This window comes from Mirounga leonina, unplaced genomic scaffold, assembly GCF_011800145.1.
Source record: "Mirounga leonina isolate KUSES-001 unplaced genomic scaffold, KU_Mleo_1.0 Mir_91, whole genome shotgun sequence".
NCBI classification, from domain to species: domain Eukaryota; kingdom Metazoa; phylum Chordata; class Mammalia; order Carnivora; family Phocidae; genus Mirounga; species Mirounga leonina.
Genome location: NW_023270839.1, coordinates 19,938,238 through 19,954,295, shown reverse-complemented (window position 1 = coordinate 19,954,295; position 16,058 = coordinate 19,938,238). Strand labels below are relative to the sequence as shown.

The window sequence follows — 16,058 nt, the reverse complement described above, 5'->3', positions numbered from 1 at the left end:
AAAAAAAAAAATAGAACAGCTTGATATCATTTTTCCAGATTAATTAGTACATCTTTTTAAAAGCACAATATCCAAAAATGATAAGAGTGCTGTGAAATTGGTACTCATTTGCCTGGTAACATTATAAATTAGTATCTGTTTTAAAAAGTAATTGGGTACCTTATGCACTGCTCGTGGTAATGTAAAATGGTACAGCTGCTATGGAAAACAGTATGGTGGTTCCTCAAAAAATTAAACATATAATTACCATGGGATCCAGCAATTCCATTTCTAGATATATACCCACAAGAACTGAAAGCTGAAAGCAGGGATTTGAACAGAATATACCCACGTTCATAATAGCATTATTCACAATAGCCAAAAGATAGAAGCAAAAGTATCGACAGATGAATAAACAAAATGTTGTATATACACACAATGGAATATTAGTCAGCCTTAAAAAAGCAAAGAAATTCTGACACACTCTACAACATGGAGGAACCTTGAGGATATTATGTTAAAGAAGCCAGCCAGTTAAAGGACAAATACTGTAGGAGTCTCCTTATATGAGGTTCCTAGAGTAGTGAAATTCAAAGAGAGAGACCAGTAGAATGGTGGCTGCCATGGGCTGGGGAAAAGGGTAAATCAGGGAGTTATTGTTGGATGGGTACAGAGTTTCAGTCTTGGAAGATGAATATTCCGATGATGGATGGTGGTGATGGTTGCACCACAAAATCAATATACTTTAATGCCACTGAACTGTATACCTAAAAGCTGGTAAAATGGTACATCTTATGTTACATATATTTTACTGCATATTTTTAAAAGAAAAATTATTTTAGTTACAAAAAAAAAAGTAATTGGGCAATCTTTATCAACAGTCATAAAGGAATTCATATTCTTTCACCAAGACTCACACCTTTAGAACTTTACCTAAAGAAATTATTCAAATGGAAAAAATCTACATGCATCAGATGCTCATTCCCAAGTTAGAAAAAATTGTAAGAGTTCACCAGTAAGGTAAGAAAATGGTTAGATAAATTGTGGTACATTCTCTCTGTTGAGAGATAAAAAATTAAAATAGACTTTGTTAATCTCATGTTAATCCTACCATCCACTCATTTGTTTCCCAACTGTCAACAAGACGCAGTATCACAAACAGAGCTAAGGCTACCAGGCCCTTTCAGAGAATATAAAGTCTAAATCAGATATCCAGCTCCTGTCAAAAAAACCCTGAGAGTCACTTCACTGCTGACCAAAAAAAAATAAATAAAACATTACAACTATATAAAAACATGCCTCAAAGAGAATGCCTGAGTAGGAAATCAGAAATGTCAGTAACAGCTCTATTTGGGGTTAGGGGGATTATAGCATGTAAAACATGAAAATAAAATACACAAAAATTGCAGTGGTAGGGTTATGGGTTTCTGGAGGTTTTTTAAATTTCAACAGCTTAAAAAAATTATTTTTTAACTGAATGGGAATAAAGCAGTAAGCATTTTATCTTTATATAATGTTTAGATTATTGGGAAAATTAAAGTATGGCATCTCACAGTTTTCACATGGGATTATAGTCACATTGACTTATTCTTCACTAATATCAAACTGAAAGGAAATTCCGAAAAAGTGCTACATACCTGATGTGTGTTGAATGAAGAAGTCTTTTTAGTGGTTCATGTCTAGCACAGCTATATAGGAGTGACTTAGGATTAGTGATAAGAACCACAGGCCACTCGCCAAAGACCAAATCTGCAAAGCTAAAGAGGTCATGATCAAAAGCAAAGATCCGGTACCTAGAGACCAGAGACAATAAGGTAATTTAGTCACTTCTATTATAAGAGGGTATGAAGGTTATACACAGAACAAATGTAAAAATATAAAACTATACTTTCTGAGATCATGAATTTATACAAAGTAAATAATATTGTTTCTCTGCCCTTCTTCCCTTGCCCCTACCGCTTTATAGTTCACGTTTATCACAAATGGAATCTTACTGAAGACATAAATTTACTGTGCCCTAGAACAATGCCTGGTACATAGCATGCACACTTTCATTTTTAAATAAATGCTTGATAAACTAATTCGTTTGGTTTCTATACTTTAAGACTCTTTTGAATCTAAGACAGTCATCATAAGCCTAATACCTGATATTCCTCATCTCATCAAAAATGCTAATATTAACATAAACACAATCAGACATCTTTCATTCTTCTTTTAAACCTTTATTTCTATAATTTCAAAGAAATTAACAAAATTTATTTTGGTTTTCTAAATGCATGGTGAGAGGTATAAATATTCATTAAAGAATAACCAAAATTTTATATTTTCTACTTTTTGAACTGAGGAAAGAAATGATTAACTATGGCAGAAACAATAGTGCTCACCAAATACTCCACGTGCTCCCCTGCATTTCCCAGTCTCCCTGGTATTAGGTTGGGACCATGTGACTAGTTCTGGTCAATGGGCTGTAAACAGAAGTGACATGTATCACACTTCTGGTCCAAAGTACTTAAGAGCGGGTATGAGTTCTCCATGCTCTCTTCCCTGCCCTGGGATTGAGGTGTTGAGATAGTGGTATTATGAGATGAAGAAAATCTGATGGAAGAGAGAGGTCCTGGCTCATACCAGATTTACATAAATGAAAAAATAAGCATCTGTTGTGTTAAGCCACTGATATTTTCCAGATTTATTTGTATCCACAACAAAGCCTAGCCTAATATTACTAATACACTTTTAAAAGCTCCTCTATTATCCTAACACAACTTAAATGTTTAAAAGGGCAGGTAAAGGTTAGGTCCTTTCAGTAAAACTCCAGATAAAACCCCAGGGGTGGAACAACAGGAGAGCAGGTGGAAAGAGAAAGAGAGGAAATGGTTTCATGACAGCACTTAACTTGTAACTATAGCATTTATAAGAAATAAAGAAGCTGATCAAGGATTAGGAAGGCTATCTAGTAAAAGGCAATCCCAGCCCAGCCCACAACCTCACAGTCATGAATAGACAGGTCTAGCTCAAAGTAATTACAGTTGCCAACTAATTTCAGGCTTCAAGCATAGCTTTTAGACAGTTTCTAGCAGAGCCAACTGAAATGAGTAAGTACCTTCCAAGATGTAAAGCTATCTTTTAATTAATGGAAGTAGTTAAAAACAGAAAGAACATATTCAGCTCAAAAAATATTTACTAACTAACATCTTCAGAGAACTGAGTTTGAATAAATTAAATAGTAATTGATAATAGTTCAACAATGAGATGATACTCATCTATATTTAAGCTACTGTACTTAGTTATTCTCAAAATATGTATTTTGTTCTTTTTTCTCTATATATTTAACTATACTGTATGCTTTTGATAAACAGGCTGTGTTTTCTCAAAGAAAGACTTTAATCTTAATAAAACCAACTATCGTGTATTTGAAGAACTGAAATCACTAACATAGTAATAACTACAAAGGTAGATATAAAATTCAGAGGGTGATACAGTTCCAGTTCTAATGTTTCTCTAAGTGTGGTCCATAGAACACCTGGTGAGTTTTAAAAAAAATCAGGTCCGAAACCAGACCAACACAACCAAATTCTCTGGAGATTTGTTATTTTTAATAAGCTCCTCCACAATCCTTGTGCACCCTAGAGTTTGAGATCTATTTCCTAATGGATGCATCTTGAAAATCCAATGTAACATAGTGATGGCAAACATAACTGTTGCAACGAGGTTTTTACACACCGACACACATAATATCTATATCACTTTAAAAACTTAGGGAGATCATAAGTTTTTCCTTGACTGGGATCACCCATGGTAGCAATAAGAAAACTATCATTGTTTTAGCGAAACTTACACGTGTAAGTTTTATTGTGTGGGGTAGTTCCCTTACCTTCTGTTATCCTTCCAGTCTCCCACCTCAAGTTCCAAAGTGCCCTGGAGGTGACGAGTGTGCAAAACAGGCATCAGTCCACCAAGAGTATGGAGGTGCCCACACAAATACGCTGTAGCTGAACTAATCGATGAAAAACGAGTAGAATAAATGAACAGATAACTTGCAATGCCAAACTAATAAAAAGATCTCTTCAGGAGAGCAAGAGTAACATAAAAGAATTACAAGCAATTAATTTTGATTTTGGAATCCTGCCTCACCTCATTATTGACCGAATTCCAGGTGATGGAGAAAGGATAGTGGATGTTGTATAGTGACCAAACCAAATACTGTGGTTACTCTGACTACTCTCCTTGGCCAGTAACAGAAGTTCCTCCATCCGCTTCTGAAATGGCAGAAAAACACAAGGATCTTTCATTAGGGCTCAGGCTGAAATCTACAGATTAAACATCTGCCTTGAAGTTTTATAATAATAAGTATATTATGTCTAAGGCCTAAACCCTACTAATTAGTGACCTGCATGGACCTGTATAAATTTCAAACTGTTTTCATATACATTATAATTCATTTGGTCCTAAAAATAACTCTATGCTAAGTAGGGCAAGTATTATCCCCATTTGATAGAGAAGGAAACTGAGAAATAGAGAACAATCTTTAAATGACATAAATTTCTTTCTTTTTACAACAAAGTTCTTTATAGAAAATAAGAACCATTAATCTCTTCAGCCCTGTATACTACATTGCAATTACTAAAGAGGAACTTGAAACCAAACTTCTAAAATAAGATGTACGTATGTCCACAAAAAGCCTGTACCTGAATGTTCACAACAGCTCAACTCAGAATAGCCAAAAACTAGAAACCATCAGTATATCCAAACAATGGAATGCTATGTAGTGATAAAAAGGAAAGAATTACTCAAACACAATAATATGGATGAATTGTAGAAACAAATCATAGAAATATACTGGGCGGACGCCTGGGTGGCTCAGTTGGTTGAGCGACTGCCTTCGGCTCAGGTCATGATCCTGGAGTCCCTGGATCGAGTCCCGCATCGGGCTCCCTGCTCGGCGAGGAGCCTGCTTCTCCCTCTAACCCTCCCCTCTCTCATGTACGTACTCTCTCTCTCATTCTCGCTCTCTCAAATAAATAAATAAATCTTTAAAAAAAAAAAAAAAATATACTGGGCAAAAGAAGCCAGACACAAGAGTACATACTGTATGATTTCATTTACATAAAATTCTAGAAAAAAAATTAATCTATACTGACAGAAAACCCATCAGTGGTTCTCTAGGATTGGGGTGAAGACTGACTACACAAGAGAACTTTCTGGGATGATAGAAATGTTCTCTCTTGATTGTGGTGACAGTTATACCAGCATATATATTTTTTGTCAAAACTCTTCAAACACTTAAAATGAGTGCATTTTATTGTATGTAAATCATCCCTCATAAAGTTGATTTCAAAAATAACTTGTACAGGGGTGCCTGGGTGGCTCAGTTGGTTAAGCAACTGCCTTCTGCTCAGGTCATGATCCCAGAGTCCTGGGATCAAGCCCCAAGTCGGGGTTCCTTGTTCAGTGCACAGCCTGCTTCTCCCTCTCCCTCTGCCCCTCCCCCCTGCCTGCACACATGCACACGTGCTCTGCCTCTCTCTCTCGCTCTCTCAAATAAATAAAATCTTTAAAAAAAAAATAACTCGTACATGTATAAATATACATTAATTATCTGTAAAGTGCTAATAGCAATGAATTCCTGGACCATACCCTCAGGGTTTCTAATTTGATAAGTCTCAGGGAAAGCCTGGGAATCTGCATTTTACAAAAGTCCAGCTGATTTTCATGAAGATGATCTTTGAATCGTATCTTAAAAAACGCTGCTCTAAGGAGTAGGCTTTAAAATAATAAGTTAATAAACTCTGTCTAAAGACAGTTGGAGGATAAGAAACCAAATATACCTTCATTAAATAAATGCCTAATATAACACAATGCATTTCACAACATTTTATTCACTTGATTTCAAGGTCTTCTGAACCTTCATATCACTTTGAATCTCTTTCAGCACTTAGCAAATTCTGCCCTTTATTATAGTTATTTCTGCACTAGTCTTATGCCCCTCCACTAGATTAAATATTCTAAAAGGCGAGTGACTTGATCTTATCGCTCTTGTATTCTTCCATGCAGGCACATATGTCTTGCATGTAGGCAGGTGCTCATTAGTGATCTGACATCTGTTGTATTAAGAAATAATGAGAGGTTCTCATATGTGACTTTCCAGACAGTTTTAATCCAGCAACAGTTTTCACCTAACTTGCCTTAACAGAAATTTATTTACTTCAGTGGTTGCCCTTCTCTTATTAAAATAAATATAGTCCATTAGTTAGAAATGGCAACTATGGGGATTTAGGAATATACCATATGGTATAAAAGCTGTATGCCTTGCACCTTGCAAAGTGCATGTTGCACTTAGTATATATTTAATAAATGCTTACTGAATAAATATAAAATGTGAGGTATTTCTTCACGAGATTTGGGGACCAGAACATGGACAGCAGTGATAATGCTCAAGTAGCCAGTGATTTCTTCTAGCCATACTTGGAACCACAGTAAAATTTTTCTCAAGAATTTCTAGATAAGAACTAGTTTACCTAGGATAACCTTAAGTGAGCCACATTTATCCAAGAAAAAACAAAATAGGTTAGTTAGCTACAAAGGGAAGTGAGATTTTTACTGTACCTCATCTAAAATTCCAAAGAAATTATAGGGTCTCTTAGGCCCTGGATTTGGGGTGGCATCCAAAGAGATGAAAGAATAGTTGCCAAAGGGAGTACTGTGGACATAATGGAAAGAGCCATCCCTACGTACAGCAGAATATTTCCTAAAAAATATAAGACAGGAAAGTTTTAGTGCAATCATAAAAAAACAATGAGTTTAAATTCCTCCCCGTATATCACACTATATTTTGCCTCCCTTTGAAAATTTCCTAATCTGACAGAGAAATACATAAACTAATCCACAATAAGCTGATGAAAAGAGATTTTAAAGATTTTTCTTCCCATTTTCTATAAAGATTCAGGCAAACTAATTCATAAGTAAACAAACACAAGGTCACCAAGCAAAGCAGAGAAGGAGGTGGCTATTTTAGGCAGTCCACCGAACACTTAAAGAGAGATCAAACAGAATCCAGGGAAATGGTACTTATCCATCATTGAAAAATTTAGTGAGGACCTATGAAGTGCCTAGCAGAACTCTTGGTGTAATGAGATAAAAAAAGGTGTTTACATCTTGAAATAGGACTACAGAGGCTTAACTCACAATAAAGCCTTGCAAAGACGAAGTCATCAAGAAAAATGTCAGGTCTGGGTCAGTAAATGTTTTTCAGTTCCTAAAAATATATCTGTAACCTATACAGGGTATACATTCAGTAATGAAAGTCCTTACTACCTAAGTATCAACAGTGTTGAGGTGTCTGTAAGGTTGGAGAGTGAAGAACGGGGGAAAGAGGGGGTAACATAGTACACAGTGTGGGAACTCATTAGTATTTGTTGAATAAATGTGAAGGAAGGTATAGGTTGGGGACATACCTATATTACTCAAATGTCAAGACATTATAAGAAAATAGATAAGGCACATATGGAAAAATACAAATAAACTCCTGAAACCTAATGTGCTATCAGGGAGCTATATTTAAGCCACGATAGCCATCAAATATATCATAAAATAAACACATTATCACAGATATTATAATTAAAAGTCAATTAGTTCTATTGCCCCTCTTCCCAGTATTTTTTAAATTTTCTATTTTGGGGGGCACCTGGGTGGCTCAGTCAGTTAAGTGAGCAACTCTTGATTTCAGCTCAGGTCAAGATCTGAGGGTGATGGGATCCAGCCCTCCATTGGGCTTGGCACTCAGCATGGATTCTGCTTATTCCTCTCCCTCTGCTCCTCCCCCACTCGCATGTGCTCACGTGTGCACACTCTCTCTCTCTAAAATAAATAAATAAATAAATAACAAAATCTTTTAAAAAAATAAAATTTTCTATTTTGAGGGGTTTTTTTTCTCTCATTAAAATTTTTATTTATATTTTTCCTGCTTAATTTGTTTTCAGTTATTCTTTAGGATCTTTTTTTTTCTTTTAAGATTTTATTTATTTATTTGACAGAGAGACTGAGAGAGCACAAGCAGGGGGAGCAGTAGAGGGAGAGGGAGAAGCAGGCTTCCCACCAAGCAGGGAGCCCGATGTGGGGCTCGATCCCAGGACCCTGGGATCATGACTTGAGTGGAAGGCAGACGCTTAACCATCTGAGCCACCCAGGCACCCTTCTTTAGGATCTTATAATCTCACGTATATTGTTTCCTTTCCTACATTTTTAATACGTTAAAACCCATTATCTAAAAATAACCCAACTATTTGAAAGTAGAGATTAAAATATATGATAGCTATTAACAGTTTTTGAATTCTGGATTTTGACATTCTCTGGGCCATTCTTTTTTTTTTTTTTAATATTTTATTTATTTATTTGACAGAGAGAGAGTGAGAGCAGGAACACAAGCAGGGGGAGTGGAAGAGGGAGAAGCAGGCTTCCCGCTGAGCAGGGAGCCTGATGTGGGGCTCGATCCCAGGACCCTGGGCTCACGACCTGAGCCGAAGGCAGACGCTTAACGACTGAGCCACCCAGGCACCCCTCTCTGGGCCATTCTTAAGATCAAGATTTAGCTTTAAGCTTTCTCGTTCAGGCTGATATATCTGTAATGTCCGTATCTCTGGCTGTTTATTAAAATGCTGTTTATTGGGGCACCTGGGTGGCTCACTCATTAAGCATCTGCCTTCAACTCAGGTCACGATCCCAGGGTCCTGGGATCAAGCCCCACATCGGGCTCCCTGCTTGGCAGGAAGCCTGCTTCTCCCTCTCCCACTCCCCCTGCTTATGTTCCTGCTCTCGCTATCTCTCTCTCATTGTCAAATAAATAAATAAAATCTAAAAAAAAAATAAAATAAAATGCTGTTTATTAAAAATTCAGATACAGTTTAGGTGGTTAGTAACAAAAATATAAAGGTAAGAAACTTCCAAATGACTAATAGCTTTACCCTCCCGATAACCAGTCAGACCCAAAGTCCTGTTAATTCTTCTTTGAAAATGTTTCCTAGTTCCATTCCATAGTCACCATCAAAGATACAAATAGATAAGAGAAAAGGAAAGATTTTCATCTCTGACCTTTTCCTTTCTCACATTAAAAACAAAGGACAACTTCATCCTCCAAGTTACAGTGACTCGAATTATATGTTAACCAATGCTGTTTGACCTGCCACCCTCCAGCTGATGACACTGTCCCCATATATATGGACTTTGTTAGAAAGGTATGTCTCCTATTCATTTCAAGCCCTTCCATATCATGACTGGACTATTACAGGACTCTCCCATTTGTTCTACATAGCTTTTTTTCCTTATTATCCCTATCTTTTCTCTTTTTTGTTGTGTGATTGCCCTTTATAAAATATTATTTCATTATCTGACTTGTCTCCTTAGGAATCTATACTGGATTATGAACCATTACACAACACATCTAAATTTCTACACCTGTCACTTAAGACCTCCATAAATTGGCTCTAAGCTACCTACCCAATGTCATACCAGTCCTCAAAATGATCCTTTTTTCTGGTGATACCAGTTTCCTTACTGTCCCTAAAAGCTCATTCTAGCTTTTAAAAATTCTGTGGTTTTGCCTAAAATATACCCCTCAAAATTTCTTACTTCTCCGCAACCCTTCTTTTAAGACTGAACACAAGTTTTACTTCTTTTATTAAGTCCTAACTTACACCTAGGTAGATACATAAATTCAGAAGATCTAATGCACAGCATAGTAAGTATAATCAACAAATCTGTTTTATAAGCTTCAAAGTCACTAAGAGACTAGATCTTAATTATTCCTACCACAAGAAAATGATAATTATGTGATAGTGATCGAGGTATTAGCTAATTCTATGGTGGTCCTCATATTGCAATATATTTATGTGTCACATGAACATGTTGTATATCTTAATCTTATACAATGTTATATGTCAATTATATCTCAAAAATAAGATAAAGTCTCCTCTATGTCCAGCCCATGCTGACTTCTGCCCTTTCCGATTTCTCATAGTGATTATCATGTCTACCAAATAATGTAGCATTTCATCAGTCATCCCTTCATGTTCTTTTCTAATTGTTTCCCAAACAATTCTTATCTCTCTTAACTGGACTTCCTTGAAGGCAGAGGCCATATTTTTTAATATTAGCTCTTGTATCTCTCACGCTATCCAGCTAACGATGGGCTCTCACCAAATTCTCACTACTTGAGTGATGGACAATGTAGGACAAAGCTGTGGAATATCCTAGAACTGGAAGTGAAATTGCAACTAAAAGAATCCCAACACATTGAAACTAGAGAACTGGTTTTCTAATGCAAAGAGCCTTTCATAGTCATAGCCTTTTTCACATTCATGGCATATAAAGAAAATTTTAATATTTCTGTGACAAAGTGGGTGACCAACTGGGCTCCTCAGCCACTGTAGAGGCTGAGAGCATCAGTTTCTCAGTATTCCTAAAATCGACAGTACTCTCATAACAAGCTCTAATCTAAGTGACTTCTGATGTATAGCATGGTGACTACAGTCAAACACTCTATTATATATTTGAAAGTTGCTGAGAGTAGATTTTTAAAGTTTTTCACAAGAAAAAAAAATTTTTTAATTATGTATGGTGATGGGTGTTAACTGGACTTATTGTGGTTATCATTTCACAATACATACAACTCTTGAATCACTGTGTTGTATACCTAAAATGAATGTTATATGTCAATTATATCCAAGTAAAAAAAATGACTAATAAAAAAATGACTTCTGCTAAGTATCAATGGCAAAAAAAAAGTTTGTGTGAAATATTTGAAGTATCATTAGCCAATAAAAAGCATAAAGTGTATGAGATAAAAGGAATTAAAGGAAAGAAAAAGTCTTGGGGGAAGAAAGTAACTGAATCTGTCATACACACACACACAAAAATTCTAAGTTACTAGAAGTTCTTCTATTAAAAAATATTTTCACCCATTCATTGACTTGACTGCACTCCCCTTGTACTACTTCATGGTCTGTATTCTGTTCACTACAGTACCTGTAATAATTCTCGACACTCTCCAGACTTGGAATGTTGAATGCATCTAATTAAAAAGAAAAGAGCAATGAATCACTAAATTCTACTCCTGAAACCAATATTACACCATATGTTAACTAACTAGAATTTAAATAAGAATTTGGAAAAAAACGAAAAACAAAAAAAGCACATGGGAAAAAAAAAGAGCAACCATCATCTATATTAAAAAGAAAAATACAAACATCTTAATGACTAAAGAAAAATGACAATATTTTCAATAACATCTCTAAATGGCAGAATGCCAATAAATTAGCCTGATAGTTTTTAAAACTTGATAACAGAATTCAGATTATCTGGAAACTAATTTAAGGCACCCCACATACTGGAGAATAAGAAATACTTTGATATTATGTACTATTCAGAATAAATCAATTTGCCGTTGTAAGATTGGACTGTTGATGCTGATACATGGATCCATGCCAAGTGTTTCTAAACAGCTAATCACTTTGATAACAGGACCTAAGACCCTCTCTTCTTAAATCTTAAAGAGATTCAGTAAGAAAGGAGTTATATAATGGTAAGGGGTAAGGTAAAAGATGTCATAGAACACTTATCTGGAAATATAATTATTTCATTGAGCTTGATTGCCTGCTTGCAATAACTAAAATTATTTACCAGCTTGGAATTCCAAGAATCCACTATATTTCTAATAACTTCAGAGAATAAGCTGTTAAGTCCAATTTAAGCCAAAAGAACTTATTGTGTATGCAATCCTCTTACTAAGAGAACTACACTGTTATAGTTAAATCTTAATAAAAATTAGTTTCCTCCTATCTTAACACAATATATAAACATATATATACACACATACTATAAGCATTTGTGCTTATACAAGTCAAATTAGATTATCATGACCTCCAAAGGACAAGCTCTGTTCACAAGATCTCATCACAAGAGTCTGATATTTATTACTTGAAATAAGTCAGTAGTTTGGCTTAGTCAGTGGATTGACTAATGCTGTTAAAAAATAAACTTTTTTATTATGTACAGACTTGCTTTTATTGCAAAAGAATTTGACCTGTACCACTAATTAAGATCAGGAAAAAAGGGAAATATAAATTCAGATCTTCCTCAACTTACAATGGGGTTATGTCCAGACAAATCCATTTTAAGTGGTAAATATTTAAATAGAAAATGCATTTCATACACTGAACCTACTGAACATCAGAGCTTAGCCTTGCCTACATTAAACATGCTCAGAATGCTTACATTAGCCTATAGCTGGGCAAAATCATCTAACACAAGGCCTGTTTTATAATAAAGTGTTGAATATCTCATGTTGAATATCTGAGAGTGAAAAACAGAACGATAGCATGGGCACAGAATAGTTATAAGGTTAATGGCTTTTTACCCTGGTGATTGTGTCCAGCATAACCAGAGTTTCATATTGCATATTGTTAGCCCAGGAAAAGATAAAAATTCAAAATTCGAAATATAGTTTCTATTGAATGTGTATCAGCTTCATACACTGTAAAGTTGACAAATCGTAGGTCAAGGGGCGCCTGGGTGGCTCAGTCGGTTAAGCGACTGCCTTCAGCTCAGGTCATGATCCCAGAGTCCCGGGATGGAGCCCCGCATCGGGCTCCCTGCTCAGCAAGGAGTCTCCTTCTCCCTCTGCCACTCCCTCTGCTCATGCTCTCTCTCTCTCTCTCACTTGCTCTCTCTCTAATAAATAAAATCTTAAAAAAAAAAAATCGTTGGTCAAACCATCATAAGTTGAACCATCATAAGTTCAGGATCAGACTTACAGGGTATACCAGAAAAAGCTGTAAGCCAGATATCCCATCATCAATTAATAATTCCTAGCTGCTTTGTAAGAACTATTTATAAAAAGGGCATTTTCTGATCAAACCAAAACTATATATTTCACCAGACAGAATTATCTGTTTAAAATGATAGTTTTAGAAATATATATAATTAGGCACACAGCAGCAATTAATAATCAAATGAAGCAGACAAAGTACTTAACAACCAATAAGAAAGTCAACCTTTATAAAACAAACCTGTTAGGACACTTTGCTGAAGAGTTCATTACTAACAAGACAATAATAATGTAAAAAATGTGAAGGGATTATCCATTTCTCCCCTCATACATAGAGATTTATTTGCAATTTTAATTTTTTAATGTATACACAGTAAAATTCATTCACTGTAATGTATAGTTCTTTGGGTTTTGACAAATGCACAGTCATGTATCCACTGCAATGGAGATACAGAACAGTTACATCATCCCAAAGTTCTCCCATGATGCCTCTTTGTAGTCGGCCTACCCCCCACCCTCAACCCTTGGCAACCACAATCTGTTCTTTATAGTTTTGCCTTTTCTTGAATGTCATATAAATGGAATCATACAGTATATAGACTTATGGGTGGTGCCTTCTATTAGCAAAATGTATATCTATAGATCTATATATATGTATTTATGTATGCAGTGTGAATATATATACATATGGACTGATTGATTGTAGGCTCCACACCCAGTGTGGGGCTTGAACTCATGACTCTAGATCAAGGGTTGTGTGCTCTACCAACTGAGCCAGCAAGGCGCCCAAAATGGTTATATTTTTAAACACCCTTCTACATAGGTTTTGCTAGAAGCTTTTCTTCATGTAAAGAAGAAATGACCATCCCAACTTTCCCCTCAAAGGCTTAAAGTGACATCTGAAGCTTTAAAATCACATAATATAGTTGTATTTCAGAGTTGTGGCCTTCAGTCTAACTAAAACTATGTTACAATGTTCCCATTTTATAATTTTATATTCTAAATTGGAGAATCTAGGCTCTTGAAGGGGGAAAAAATCTAGTTTTAATTATATGTGGGTCTTGACTCTTACCATGATTTCCTTTAACATCGAGCCACGTCGTTTTTTCCATGACCCTTGTCTTCTTCAGAATACCCTGGTAAGTTTGCCATTCTACCTCATGCTGCCTGGATCCCAAGTGTTCCTTTGTTTTGGCATCAGTCAGGTCTCCTGTAGATTTACGTAAGACTTGAATCACAATGCAAAATAAACCCAAGGGGTTAAAAATGTTTTTAAATGCACACTGAAGGAACAAAGATACTTAAGTACTCAACATGTACAAGCATAACGATTTGTAAGTCCATCTATGTCCAGAGCAAGCCCTATAAAATGAGATTTTCTTGGCAAAGACTTTCTTATAGGTTAGCAAGTACCTATTTAACTTCCCATGGTATTAGAAATGGGTTCTGAAAAAAATTATCTTTAAAGAGAGCAGTACAAAACGCATCGTGAAACTCTGACAAAAATGCAAACTATAAGAAATTCCAACACTCTGGGCAGATGCCTGATATCTATGACAACCATATTTTCCACACCCAAAATCAGGTTATGTAATCTGGCCAAGTGTTATTTCTACAGCAAGAAGTAATCTAGAAGGTGTGGTTGGTCAGTGAAATACCAAAATTTCTGGAAAACTAAACGGAAAGTTGAAATGGAGGTTTTCCATAACATAAGGACTGATAATCCATCATATCAGCAGAGGTGTTTCAGTAAGGTGGGTAGGATATGAATCCCCCAATAAACATGGCAGATGCTCCTTTACTTTTTCTACAATGCATTTAGGGAGCAAATAGAAGTTTGAAGACTAGAGAACCCAAGTCACAGAAGTACCAAAAGATGAAGAAAAGTGTCCTAAATCACTTTAAGCCTCAATTGACAACATAAGATTGACTAATGCTGTTTAAAAAAAAGGTGGGGGGGGGGAGTTAGTTTTTTTAAAAAAAGGTAACTTTGGGGGCACCAGGGTGGCTCAGTCGGTTAAGCCTCCCACTCTTGGTTTCAGCTCAGGTCACGATGCTCTGCTTGAAATTCTCTCTCTCCCTCTGCCCCTCCCCCCTCAAAGAGAGGAAAGAAAGAAAGAAAAGAAAGAAAAGAAAAAGAGAAAGAAAGAAAGAAAAAAAGAAAAAGAAAGAAGAAAAGAAAAAGGAAGGAAGTTAGGAAGGAAGGTAGGTAGGAATTAAGAAAAAAACTTCATTTGTGGTTAAAGGGCTTTCCCTAATTCTCTCTCAAATCCAGAACTATAACAACAACGACGAACGAATACAAACATAGCAGACGGTATGTATACTAATGAGAATCATGAGCCTTGCTTCTACTGCTTTGACAAAACCTTGCTATGGCAAGTCATTTAGCTTGGATCTTGATTCAATTATCCATAGGCAAAGGAAATTACAATGTCCCATCTTCTCTACAGGAGGACTCACCTGGAGCTGGGGCTATAGTGTTCCCAACGTGCCCGAAGTGAAAAGCTGCAGCCCTGCCTAGCATTCTACCATCCGGACCACAGAACAACGCGACAGCACGGCAACCCTCCCTACCTGTTGCCAGGACGAGAGCTGGTTGAATGATGCCAATAGTTTCTGAACAGAACTTCTCTAAGTCTACAGCTCTGCCTGGATCACGAAACCTGCTCAGGTGAATGTCGGATATCTGCCGAAAGCAGGTATTAAACAGAGAGATCTGAGTCAGGAAGAGGCAGCACGGAAGCAGGCGACCATGCAGCTCTCTCGAGGCGGAAGGAAATGGCAAGGATGCAGTGCAAGAACGAACGCCCCCTCCCCCCCCAAGGAAAGGACAGAGCCCCCAGCCGGGAGTTCGGGTCCGCGGCGGTCGCACCCCGGCGGAAATTGCCCGCGTCTCACCGCGTAGTGACGCCTCTGCACCCACCCCAAACCCTGCTCCCGCTGCGTCACCTGCAGCCCCCAGAAGATGTTGCTGGCTCCGGGGCCCGGTGCGGGGTGTGGGCTCCGGGAGGCGCGGGGCTGGGGCAGCGGCGAGGGCTGACCGGCCAGGCCATAGTGCTCCAGGAGCACGGCCGCCAGCGCCGCTGCCGCCAGCCCCACGACCACCCTGATGGCCAGCGCTGCGGCCATTCGGCCCGCCCGGGCGCTGCCCTCGCTGTCCCGGGCTCTGCCCGTGCGGCGCCCCCGGGAGCTGCTCTGGCCGCACTTCCGGACTCTATGGTCGCAGCGGCCGAAAGCTCAGCTCGGCCGCCGCCGCCGC

General features: G+C 37.4%; 1 protein-coding gene across 5 annotated transcripts in view; it reads right to left on the bottom strand.

The window, feature by feature from the left end:
- The window catches only part of TMEM62 (transmembrane protein 62), a 33,178-nt gene extending 17,145 nt beyond the window's left edge, over window positions 1–16,033 (bottom strand). For 2 of the 5 annotated variants that reach the window (XM_034994131.1, XM_034994133.1), the window contains exons 1-8: window positions 15,749–16,033; window positions 15,374–15,485; window positions 13,869–14,006; window positions 10,996–11,041; window positions 6,583–6,724; window positions 4,111–4,235; window positions 3,851–3,973; window positions 1,617–1,772 (exon numbers count right to left, since the gene is read on the bottom strand). In XM_034994131.1, coding sequence (XP_034850022.1) covers window positions 1,617–1,772; window positions 3,851–3,973; window positions 4,111–4,235; window positions 6,583–6,724; window positions 10,996–11,041; window positions 13,869–14,006; window positions 15,374–15,485; window positions 15,749–15,928 — 1,022 coding nt within the window. In that variant the 5' untranslated portion in view covers window positions 15,929–16,033. The remainder of the gene's footprint in view (window positions 1–1,616; window positions 1,773–3,850; window positions 3,974–4,110; window positions 4,236–6,582; window positions 6,725–10,995; window positions 11,042–13,868; window positions 14,007–15,373; window positions 15,486–15,748) is intronic. The other 3 variants (XM_034994132.1, XM_034994134.1, XM_034994135.1) reach the window with 3 other exon arrangements.
- Between the last annotated feature and the right edge of the window lie 25 nt (window positions 16,034–16,058).